This window comes from Arachis stenosperma, chromosome 7 (assembly GCF_014773155.1).
Source record: "Arachis stenosperma cultivar V10309 chromosome 7, arast.V10309.gnm1.PFL2, whole genome shotgun sequence".
Lineage (NCBI taxonomy): Eukaryota > Viridiplantae > Streptophyta > Magnoliopsida > Fabales > Fabaceae > Arachis > Arachis stenosperma.
Window position 1 is genome coordinate 91,117,653 of NC_080383.1, and position 12,199 is coordinate 91,129,851.

Sequence of the window (12,199 nt, forward strand, 5' to 3'; positions counted from 1 at the left end):
GGAACAAAATATTATGTGAAATAACTTCAATCGTAACATCATTTTTATCATCTTATTAAATTATACATGTCAATAGTCAATAGTCAAATTGGTTCCTGAAAAATCACTCGATTTTCAAATTAATTTTCGAAAGATTAAATTAATCGAAATCGTTGTCGAATGATTTAAAATTAATCACGTTAGTTTTTTTGTCTATTCTGTCACTAGTAACGTTAGCTTGGCAATCTAATCCGAATTCGGATCCTATCCGCATTAAACCAAACCCAAACCAGCAAGAAATGAGATTTTATTTTTTCCACATTCAGCAGCTTGTTCGTCTTAGCTGAAGTTCTACCACGTCAGTAAAATTTAATGTCGTTAGTAACAGAATAAATGGAAGGACTAACGTGATTAATTTTAAATCTTTTGATGACAATTTTGATTAATTTAATCTTTTGAAAATCAATTTAAAAATCGAATGATCTTTTAAGAACTAATTTGATTATTTACTCTTAATTCGGCTGTACTTTTTTTTCTTTTACTTTCTTGTTTCTTTTCTTTTCATTTATATTAAAAAAACTAAAAAACTTATACAACCTATAATAAAAATAAGATGCATTGAGAAATTTTTATTGATCTTTTGTTGCAAGGCTTGGCATTTCTTTTCCCCTTGCCATTCTACCATGTGTATTATTGTAGAATGAAAGGCAAACTATATTATGGAATGCCCACACAACAATATTTGTAGATATATTTTCATGTTGCCTCAAAATTGCTGTCCCAAGCAACTTATCACCGTTACATCTAATTTACACGCCCCATACAAATCTTTTGGCAATTAATTTACTTAAGGAATATTATATGCACTCTTTTTTTTATATATATTTTCTATTTTTTATTAAGAAATACGTATATAAAAAATATGTAAATATCAATTTTTAAAGATATTTTCTACAATTTCATTGATTGAAATTGAAATGATCGTTTTTTATTCTAATACTGAAGTGTATAAGTTTATAACAAATTAAAAATAAATCTCATATTATATATTGGTTTATTTTTTAAAGGAAAAGTTGTTTTGAAAAGGAAAAAAAAAAGAAAAAGGAATTTGCTAACCCTAAAATGAAAGGCAATTCTCATGGGAAACGTTTCCTGTCAGAAAACAGAAACTTTCCGTATAGGGTATAAAATCCTGGCATTTCATTTTGCAACAGCCTCAAATCATTTTTGTTGAGGAAGTTCACCGATCCAAGACAAGCAAACATATATACTTTGTGACTCTGATTTGATTGAATGGCAGAGCAACCTAACCCCAAGAACATCACCGTCAACTTAGATACATAGATCTAATTATTTGGCAGCGGCAACCCTAACCCTAACTCTTCGTCGTTTTGGGGATAATTGGATTGAATTGAATTGAATTGGTATCCGTGAAAGACGAAGAAGAAGAACACCTAAACGAAGAAGAGGAGGCTTTTGATCACCGTAATTTGAACGATGTCTGCTGCGGTGTGCGGAAGCAAGAGATCTTTCTTCGAAGAGCTTCCTCCTTCTTCGCCACCAACATCTGTCTCCAAGAGGCTGCGCTGCTCCTCTTCTTCCCCAATTCGTCTCTCCCTTCCTACTCTCATCGATCACCTTCGCCATCATTTCCCTCATATGGATGACCAGGTTCCCTTTTTATTTTATTTTTGTTATCCCCTCTTTTTTTTTTTTTTTCATTTCATTGGTTAATAACGATAATCTGAGCATCAATATGTAAATTATTGTGATGCTTTTTATTTATTTATTTATTTATCTCTTAATTTTCAGGTTCTCGAGAGAGCGCTCCAAGAATGCGGAAATGATCTAGATGCTGCCATCAAGAGGTTGCATGGCCTTTGTCTGGGATCTGCAGATGAAAGTTCTGCTACCCTTGAGCAACCAGATGCTGCCGTGGAGACAGGTAGATCGGTGTTTTCAATCTCCCGAAAGAATTTTAGGGATTATTGATCATAATTTCTAGATGAATGTGACATTTTTTAAGAGATGGAGAGACATATTCTTCAATAGGGGCTTTATCTGTGTGTGTTTAGTAATTGCCAACTCGGAAAAATCCTTAGGTTTATGAAAATTGGATGTTAATGATGCTTTCTTGTTAAACACCTCAATCTGATGGAGTTTTGAGAAACTTGTAGGTGTATTGGAAGATAATATTAATGGGGATGCTTCTGCTTCTGCTTCTGGGAACCAGTCAGCTACAAGCAACTTTCCTTCTGATGGAGCAGAGTGGATTGACCTGTTTGTTAGAGAAATGACATGTGCTACCAGCATCGATGATGCCAGAGCCCGTGCTGCTAGACTTCTGGAGGTTCTAGAGAAATCAATCAGTGCCCTTGCAAGTTCCGAGGAAACAATTGCACTTCGCAAGGTACACTACCATTCACAATCTGTATGATGTTTTGACATCTAGCTTTAGCTATGTGAATATCCTTTGAAAGGGGCAACTTAAATGCATTGATATACAATATGCACATTAAAGTGTTGAACATGTATAGTAATTGTTATGGTTCATCAAGAGCGTTTATTTTTCCAGGAGAACCTGATGCTGAAGGAGCAAATTGAAGCCTTGACTAAGGAGAGAAATTGTTTTAAAAGTGCCTTCAGAATCCAGCATGAAAGGCTGTCTGACTATGAGGTCAAAAGCCAAGAGTTGCAACAGTTGAAGCAATTGGTGTCTCAATACCAGGAACAGATCAGAACTCTCGAGGTGAAACCTAGCTTTGTGCTTGTTATGTTTCATAATTCACTGCTTGACCCATCATTTCATAACAGTTCAAAAAGAATTTTGGAGATTAAACCAACGTTAGTCCCGTTTCTTTGTAAAGAAAGAGAAACAAAGGAATGATGGGAGTGCATAAATTATGAAAACAGAAATGATTTAGTGATGACAAATGATATTATGGAAATCAATGGTCCGAGTTCCTGAATCCAAATTTGGTTGGGATACAGATGCATAGAATAATGGATCTGTTTCGAAAGGCATTGCATCCCTGACATGTACACTTCCCAATGAGATTGAAACTCGATATTTAATACACAATCTAAAATCAATCACTGAGTAGCAAAATAATTTCTTCTGTGGTCATATCCCAGTTTCCTGCCTTCTTCCCAACTGTACTTCTGTGTGGCAGGTGCAGTGCATTGGATCTTGACCTAAGATGGTCCTTTATGTCAAAATTTGTCAACTGTTAGCTGCTTACTTTTAGACAGAGCATTACTGAGGAAATGTTGGATGAAAATATGAGATAACAATCTTTCGTTAAAATGATTGTATTAGTATTAATTGTTTTTCCTCTTCCTTCTCCTCTTAGTATTATTTATTCTTTTGAAACATGCTGATGAATATTTATCCATGGCTTTGTTGACAGGTGAATAACTATGCCTTGCGAATGCATTTGAATCAGGCTCAACAGTACAACCCCTTTCCTGGGCGTTTCCCTCCTGATGCCTTTTAATGCATAGAAGAATAGTATAATTGCAGCCGCACAAAGGGAGCTGCATCTGCTTACTTAAAATTATGTTGGGTGATTTGTACCAAAAAATAGTATGTCGTTATTGTTACGGTGTGCGTAGCTCCTGTAGGTCAAGGAATTGTAGCTGATCCTAGTTCAGGGGTGATTTCTATCATATCAATCTGTTATAGAATATTTGAAATTACAACTCTGCAAGTAAGATAAATCGTTCAGTTAATTCAATTATTTATTATTGCCTACGGTATGACTATCGTATTTTTGGCATCAAGTGTATTACCAAGAATGTTCAAGACCTGATTGCTTATAATTATGTTTTGTTGCTCTTATTATGTTTTGTAGCTCTTGAATGGTCATTGGAGTTTATTTACTGCATGCTTATCATTTATCAAATGTACCAATAGCAGGGTCAGATTATGAAACATTTTCAGGTACTAATTAAGATGAAAAATCGAACTAGTATTACAACTCAGGTTAAATGAATATACCCGAATATGCCGCCAGCAACTACATGGTAATAATGGCTGTGCAAAATTTACACGGACAGGATCAACATCGAATTGTAAATCATCTTTCTTTATTCTCCTATTTAGGTTTCAAATTACAACTAAAAATTATTCTCGGTGGTTTTTGTGCTAAGTGGCTACTTATTTGATTTGATTTTATCTTGCCTACTTCAAAAATCTGCACGTGGATTTTTCCTATTTACAGACTAAGACACTGGCGGAATTAGTAGTAGCATTTTTGTTTAATGTCCAGTAGACGTGCACCCTCAGGGTACCACAACTTATCCTGTGGGTCTCACCAAGTCTCTTCCCTTTCTACCCATTAAACCATGAAAGCTAAAAGCTCAACTTTTTTCTATTTTCTTTAAATTTCCAACGCAGTAGAATAGTACTCAATAGAGTTGGGGAGAGAGAGAGAGAGAGAGAGAGAGAGAGAGAGAGAGAAAGCGAGAGAGCGATGACCAAATACAAGCGCAGCAACCTCCTCTTTTCGTTGTTGTCATCTTAGAAAATAGAAATTCTACAGTTAAATCGCTTTTTTTCTTCGTTCCACATTCAATGGCGGTTATTTCTTTTTCCCTTGTCCCTTCTCTGCTCCCACCTTCTTCTTCGTCTTCGTCTTCTTCGTGCTTCTGTGGGGGGATCCCTCTCCGTTCCCACAAAAGCTTCCTTTCCATTCACTCTGCTTCTCCCTTTCCTTCTCTCGCTTCTAATTCCAAGTTCTCCGGCGGTGGCGGCTCTGGCCGGCGATTTCACACGGTGGTTTCTGCCTCCGCTGACTACTATGCTACTCTTGGTGTCCCCAAATCCGCCACCGGCAAGGAAATCAAAGCAGCTTATCGAAGGTTAGCTCGTCAGGTATCATCCGCTTTTCAATCACGCTATGACACATTTTGAAATGGAATTCTTCAAGTAGGTTTTCGGGTTTTGAATACAAATTGTTACAGTTTCGTGGCTACTTGTTGGAATTTGAACTGTGCAGCTAAATGTGAAAGCATTCCTTCTTAAGCCTCTGATTCCATGTTTATTGTTTTCCGTTCAGTACCATCCCGATGTAAACAAGGAACCTGGAGCAACTGAAAAATTCAAAGAGATCAGTGCTGCTTATGAGGTGTGCATGAAAAGTACACTACTGAATGTTATTTTGCCTTAAAATGCAATTGTCTAATTTTATAAAGTGTTTGGTTTAGGGTCCCAACATGTGTGCTATATCCCCTCTTTCAGTTTTTGTGCATAAATTTACGTTAAAATATTTGGCCATTGCTCCTTATTTTACCCATTGAGCAGTGTGCTTCAGCTGCTGATGGCTTGATTCGTTAATTTCTTCCGTTTAACTCCTTGGGAGTTTCTTATTCAACCAATGCTTGCATCAAGATTATCTTTAATAATTTTCTGGCAACTTCTAGTAGCATATGTTATATATGACAATCTATATGGATACATGTTTGGGCCTTAAAAATAATACCTCAATTAAAGGAAGATGACAGAATAAATTACTGCAGGGTTCATGTTTTAATGTGTAGATAAGCAAAAGTGATATCACAAAATCATAGGTGCTTATAGTGTAGTGCCCACTTCTCTTGTTTATTTATTTTTCAAGTACTGTGGTTGAAACTTTTACTCAACAAATCTCTGTTGTAGTTGTTACTCGCAACTGAGTTGGTGGACATGTATAATAAGTAGTAACTGTTGCTCTATTCTGGAACAACACCATTAACCTGTAACTTATTTAATTTGTAGTTCCTTTTCTTCCCAATACACATATGATATTAGCTTTTGAATTTGAATTCTATAGTATGACACTGTCAGGTGCTATCAGATGATAAAAAGAGGGCTTTGTATGATCAATATGGTGAGGCAGGAGTTAAAAGTACCGTTGGAGGAGGATCAAGTGCCTATACGGTATTCTGAATGAATTTTGTATTTTTATTTCCTGTGTAGGACTGTACATTTAGGGAGCAGCACCTATTAAAGGATAATAGAAAGTTTTGGTCAAGAAAATTCTTGCTTAATGAACTAATAGCTTCAAGCCACCAACCCAATACACATATGTAGTCTTTTGGAGAAAAAGGGTTGGAATGCATGGCAGTTGAAGTTGTGTTTTATTTTATTTACTTATTTTTTAGTTGCTTTTCTAGGAATTCATATCTAATAATCTTTTCTCTTGCAGACCAATCCATTTGATTTATTTGAGACTTTTTTTGGGCCAAGTATGGGTGGCTTTGGTGGTGGCATGGATCCTACTGGATTTGGAACACGTAGAAGTACTGTTACTAAGGGTCAAGACATCCGGTGAGTTATGCAGTATTTAGTAGGGTATTTCTTGTGCCCATGTTAGTCAGTTCAATAATTTTTATACATGGCTTGATAAGGTAAACGTTATCCGTGTTTAAAAGTTTGATTCAAATGTCAACAGGTATGATTTCTCCTTGACATTTTCTGAGGCAATTTTCGGAACAGAGAAGGAATTTGACCTTTCTCATTTGGAAACATGTGAAGTCTGTAGTGGTACTGGAGCAAAGATTGGCTCTAAGATGAAAATATGTTCAACTTGTGGTGGGAGGGGTCAGGTGATGAGGACTGAACAAACACCTTTCGGATTGTTCTCACAGGTAATTTGTTATATGTCTGAGGGGAGACTGTATCATCATTTTTTTTTTCTTGATTTGTATGCCCTGCTGCCTGATATGAAGTAAAAGAAATAAAAAGAAGCCCTTAATAATGTGTTGTCTGATTGATGCATTGACCTGTGTCTTCCAAAGAAGTTTCTACATTGATTTGGCATGTGCATTTTCTCCTGAGTTACTGATACCTGCCTCATTTTCACCTTTGAGAATAATTAGTTATGTTTTTATCAATTGCTTATATTAATTTGTTAGTTATTCTTTATTCTTATGCAGGTTTTCTTACATGATGTGTACATGAAAACATATTTCTAATCCCATTTTTCAATATTAGGTTTCAGTTTGCCCGACCTGTGGAGGTGATGGTGAAATCATATCTGAGTATTGCCGCAAATGCAGTGGCGAAGGACGTATTCGAGTTAAGAAAAATATCAAAGTTAAAGTTCCTCCAGGTGTTAGCTCAGGCAGTATTCTTAGAGTTACTGGGGAAGGTGATGCTGGACCAAGAGGGTATGACATTTATATTTTTATCTACTATAGGGGTTCTGAAAGCCAAGGATAGAAGATATTATAAAATTGTATGTATTGCCTTTGTTGTATGTTCAACATGATGCAGTGAAAGTCAATGGCCAACTATAGGATAGAAGTATGAGTTTAAGTTTCCCAAAAGCAAAGAAGGATATGGCAGAGTAAAAGGAGAGTTATATTATTCATCCTTATTGGACTATATATCAGAAATATAGGCAACACAAAAACCTTTATGTGAAAGTGCATTGTAATCCCTGTGCATCTGAATAAAGGATATTTTCTCAAAAGCCATAAAATTCCCAGAGCAGAGTCTAGAGAGAATTGTCCCTTCAAAGGGTAGCATACAAAGAGCGCTGCAGCAGATGACAGTTGACACCGAAGGGTAGCATACAAGAACACTGCCAAAAAATAGGCCTCCTATGTAAAAAAATATCTGATGGGAAATTTTGAAACAAATGTGAAGAGCTACACATGGGACAAAGTATGCTACCAATGCTATCATTAAGAGAAATGGAAGTTTTATGTGTTTGGTTATGAAACATTGCTGCCTTTTTCTCTTTGTTATGTTCTTAAGTAAGAATTTATCTCTTTTTGAATTATGGAGAAAAGGAGGTGGGGACAAGTATTTATTAGTCTTGACAATTTGTTCACTTTATCAAAATGGAACAATTTAGTCTTTATGATTGCTTGATCAGATGATTGGTGAGCCAGTTTTGATCTTCTTAATGTTGCAGGGGTCCTCCAGGAGATCTTTATGTTTATCTAGATGTGGAAGAGATACCAGGAATCCAAAGAGATGACATCAATCTCCGCTCAACAATATCAGTCAGTTACCTAGATGCTATATTAGGGTCTGTTGTGAAGGTAAAGTAATTTAGCGGGTATTTTTCTCCATCATTTACAAGCTGAATTCCGTTCTTGGTCCTTTTGATTCCAGCGAAGTTTGATTTTGATATATTTTAAGTTGTTATAATGTTATTTTGTCGTTGTATAAACACACTTTGCATGATGGTACCTAATATTCCATTATGGCCTTGGCATTAATAATGCTATATCAGCCCATATAGTGGTTATGGTACGATATTTATGGCAATATGGCATGATAGAATAATGAGGAAGAGTTTTTGTGGGGTAAATATGGTGAGCGGTCTTTGATTATAGCTAGACATGCAATAGTTTGTCATACAGCTGCAAGCTTTTGTTCCCCTGCTAGTGTCACATTGTGAAACAGTCAGAATTGATGTCTCTGAACAATTTTTAGATATATCAAATAAGTGTTGTAATGTACTCTTGTGATTTTAACGCACTGATACAAAATAATATCCACATTCTCTCCTGTTTCACTGAAATTTTGGAACCTAAATAGGTCAAGACGGTTGAAGGCACCTCTGAACTACAAATACCTCCTGGCACGCAACCTGGTGATGTCCTTGTTCTTGCAAGAAAAGGTGTTCCAAAACTAAACAAACCATCTATACGCGGCGACCACTTATTTACAGTTAAAGTTACAATACCAAAGCGTATTAGGTAATGTGGGTTACAATTTGATTTTGCTTTTTTCTCTGTCATCCCATCTTCCTATGCATTGTTCATGGTCTCTGTCTGATATGAATTACCTCTGCTATGCATCTTCAGCACAAAGGAGCGTGAGTTGCTTGAAGAACTTGCTTCTCTGGGAGATACAAGTGGCCGTTCAAAATCCCGTTCTAGAACCCATTCTTCCAGTAGGTGGCTTCTTTGTTTTCATATATATTTCTTTTGTTTCGAAAAATCTGTTCAACATTTAGTTTGGTGTCTTGAATCTATCATGACCGACATTTGGCTGGGTTCTTTTAAGGTTTGGTTTGGTAAAGCTTTTACTTTGTGAAAGTAGCTTAAAAGACAGCTTTTTAAAAGTTTGATAAAATCAAATTAAAAATGACTTTTAATAAGTACAAACACCACAATTGTATTTGGTAAAAGTGTAAAACAGCTTTTAAAACTTAAAAAAATTATAATAAACATGTTTATAATGAAGAATAATTTCTTTTTTCAAATTCTTTAAAATTTTATATAATATTTTAAAATAAAAAATTCTTTTATATATTGGCTCACCTTTACAGATCACAAAAATGGTACATATATCTCAAATAAATTACTCTTATGATTATATATCTATATTTACATATGTATATACATATTGTTATTATAATTTTGACTAATGTTCATGCAAAGAAAATTTGATGATTGGTTTTCATAAACTAAGTCAACCTCTTCACATTTCAAAGAACAAATAAAAAAATAAACAAATATCATAGATCTACTGAAAAAATACAAAAATAACACACAAAAAAATAATATAAATAGAAAGAAGTTCATACTTAATATGTGATAGAGATGTATTTGTGTTGAAATTTGTGAAGATTAGGTTGAAAAATAAAAAATATATAAAGACTGTGTTAGAATTTGTGAAGGTTAGGATGAGAAGTTAGAAATATATGAGGATTTCAATGGCAATATAATAGCGGAAAATATGTGCCGGAAAATAAATAAAATTTGATAAGCACAAGCCAGCTTTGAAAAGCTCCCGCTTAGATGTTTTCAAAAGCACCCCTAACTTTTAAAAGACGCAAGTACAAGCACTTGGACTTTTTAATTTACCAAACGCAAAATGAGGTGCTTGTGAAAAGCACAAGCACCTCTTGAAAAAGTTTTATCAAATCAAGCCTAAGACTATTAGAAGTTGCAATACAATAAATGTATTTGACTTTTGAATTATGACATTTACCTTCTGCAGCAATAAGTAGGGAAGCTCCTGCAGCTCAAAGGGTCGAAAGTTCAACAGCAGCAGTTGAAGAAAAAACTGAACAATCAGATGACCAAAATGATTTATGGAATAAATTGAAGGACTTAGCCGGGTAATAATATTCTCTTGTTTAGTTTTCTTCTTTCTTTGTTTTCATCAATTTGTAGAGTGTGCCGTCAGCTTCAATGGTGTATTTTCTAAATTTTAGTTAAACTAACTCATTGCAGGTCAGTGGCCAATGGTGCCCTTAAGTGGCTGAAAGATAATCTTTAGTTCCATGGATTATGTGGTCCCGAGTCTGAAGGATGTAATTATCTGATTTGGGCTAGAGTCTTAATCATTCCATCGATAGCTACAAGGGAAGGAAGTACGCTGGACATTTTTGCTTTCAAATGCTTTAACTGAACATTGTTAGATGCACAGCCAAAAAGAATTGATGCGTATTCTTTGATTGGTTTTACTTGTAAATTTTGGCAACAGAATCATTCATACAGAAAAACTGGTTCTCAAGTTTTCTTCATGAGCAGGTTGCACTAGGAAAGCTAGTCTGCTAGTGTATATCTGATAGGAAGACTAAGCTCTGATTGAATTACCCTACTTAGTTGTTTTTAAAGATTAACGTGAATATACTTGTTTTCAGTATGGATGTAGTTTTAGCTTCGTAGATCATTTTCCCATTTCAGGTTTACAAATTCAGTTTCTTTATTTTTATTTTTCAAAGTTAAAACCACCAAGTGCCCTTCATAATACCCTTTGAGTTTGAAACTCATATATTAAAGCGCTGATTTAACATAGTTGACTATTGGATGCTAATGATATATTATGTGTAGTTAGTTGCATCGGGTGATTTGTTTTCCTTTAGCATAGTATACTACGGATTCATGCGTTTAATTGATGTATAAAACCTTCCAATTAATAAGAGCTTGAAGAGGTTAAAAACTCCTGATTTCAAATCCTTGAATCGGTTTATTTAGCTGTTTTGTGCGGAAAAAGTTCAATTAACTGTAAAGTAACTTGTATGAGTCTCAAGATTGTCATCTGTTAATGACAAGTAGTGTCATTGAAAAGTCGCGAACTTACAAATATCTACTTGCCTACGTCGCGAGTGGATCCTATGATTTTGATTTTAGAGTGAATACCTCATTCGGCCCCTATGATTTTGATTTTAGAGTGAATACCTCATTCGGCCGGCCTTTGACAACGAGGCCTTCCAAAAAATCACTCAACCCGGCTTCTGAACTTTTTTGGACTGATTAGTCCCTGTGTTAAAAAAACAATATTGACTTTTTTTTGGTACAGGAGTAAATAAAAAAAAAGAGTCGGGTTGGATTATTTTTTTGTAAAGGGTCTTTTGAGGTAATTGTCAAAAACTGGTTTAAGTTTTTCTCTTGATGACAAACCCCATTTTATCAAATAAATTATAGATTTCTAATCCTAAACAAGTTTAGTTAATTGTAAAGTAACTTGTATCGAGCTCGTTTTCAACAGCGAACTTACAAATATCTACTTGCCTACGTCATCCATTGCACAAGAGAAGCAATGCAATAATCCTACCATGATTTTACCATACGAGGAATAATGAATTTGGTTACGACTTTAGGAGACTCTCCTTGATCAAAAGAACAACAGCAAGAAGCACAGGAGCTGTGATGATAAGGAGAGCCAACACTATGTTGGGTGTGGTTATCTCAGGAAATAGAGCGCTGCCATACTTTATTACAGCCGCACCGGCAACTGAACCCGCCACCAGTTTCCCCACATACCATAAGTCCTCCTATTTTCACAAACACCTCTATTAGCTTTCATTGATTCACATTCGCACCCAACAATATCCGTTGAAAAGTACAAAGAAAAATAGAGAGTAAGGATTCTTTACTTGAGAAGATGTTTCGGGGTTTTGATCTCCTGCTTGGCGGCCTTCAGCTCGAGGAGCAATAATAGAAGTCTGCCTCGTCCTTGAATTTAAAGTAAAACGAACTGGCATTGCGTTTTTCAGGAACAACGGCGTCTTTGGCTGGTTAAGCTTTCGCCGATTCTGGTAACACCCTGATTGACACAACAACCTCCAACCACCAACTACCTCTGCAACTGAAACTCCCATCTCTGTGTCTCTCTCAACTTGCTACCACAAATAAGATGCTGCTAGCACAGTTCACAACTTCACAACCACCAGTTAAACAGAAGGCATAATTACGAAAATAGACACAAATCTTTCTTTTCTTTATCTTTAAGGCCCAGTCACATGTTTGTTTTTCACAGGCCTCA

General features: G+C 35.5%; 3 protein-coding genes across 3 annotated transcripts; 2 read left to right on the forward strand and 1 right to left on the reverse strand.

The window, feature by feature from the left end:
* The first annotated feature begins 1,117 nt into the window (after nt 1–1,117).
* On the forward strand, nt 1,118–3,820 carry LOC130940422 (uncharacterized). Its single transcript, XM_057868551.1, has 5 exons — nt 1,118–1,650; nt 1,792–1,924; nt 2,157–2,389; nt 2,555–2,728; nt 3,390–3,820. Exons 1-5 carry the CDS (start codon nt 1,477–1,479, stop codon nt 3,474–3,476), a joined length of 801 nt encoding a protein of 266 aa, XP_057724534.1. The 5' UTR covers nt 1,118–1,476; the 3' UTR covers nt 3,477–3,820.
* Nucleotides 3,821–4,245: 425 nt separating this feature from the next.
* On the forward strand, nt 4,246–10,598 carry LOC130940421 (uncharacterized). The gene is made up of 11 exons (XM_057868550.1): nt 4,246–4,855; nt 5,040–5,108; nt 5,807–5,899; nt 6,168–6,289; nt 6,414–6,609; nt 6,956–7,131; nt 7,884–8,013; nt 8,516–8,676; nt 8,785–8,873; nt 9,926–10,046; nt 10,162–10,598. Exons 1-11 carry the CDS (start codon nt 4,556–4,558, stop codon nt 10,205–10,207), a joined length of 1,503 nt encoding a protein of 500 aa, XP_057724533.1. The 5' UTR covers nt 4,246–4,555; the 3' UTR covers nt 10,208–10,598.
* A 691-nt stretch (nt 10,599–11,289) lies between these two features.
* Nucleotides 11,290–12,111, reverse strand: LOC130941323 (uncharacterized). The gene is made up of 2 exons (XM_057869789.1): nt 11,811–12,111; nt 11,290–11,708 (listed from the first exon to the last, which is right to left on the reverse strand). Exons 1-2 carry the CDS (start codon nt 12,033–12,035, stop codon nt 11,523–11,525), a joined length of 411 nt encoding a protein of 136 aa, XP_057725772.1. The 5' UTR covers nt 12,036–12,111; the 3' UTR covers nt 11,290–11,522.
* Nucleotides 12,112–12,199: the final 88 nt, after the last annotated feature.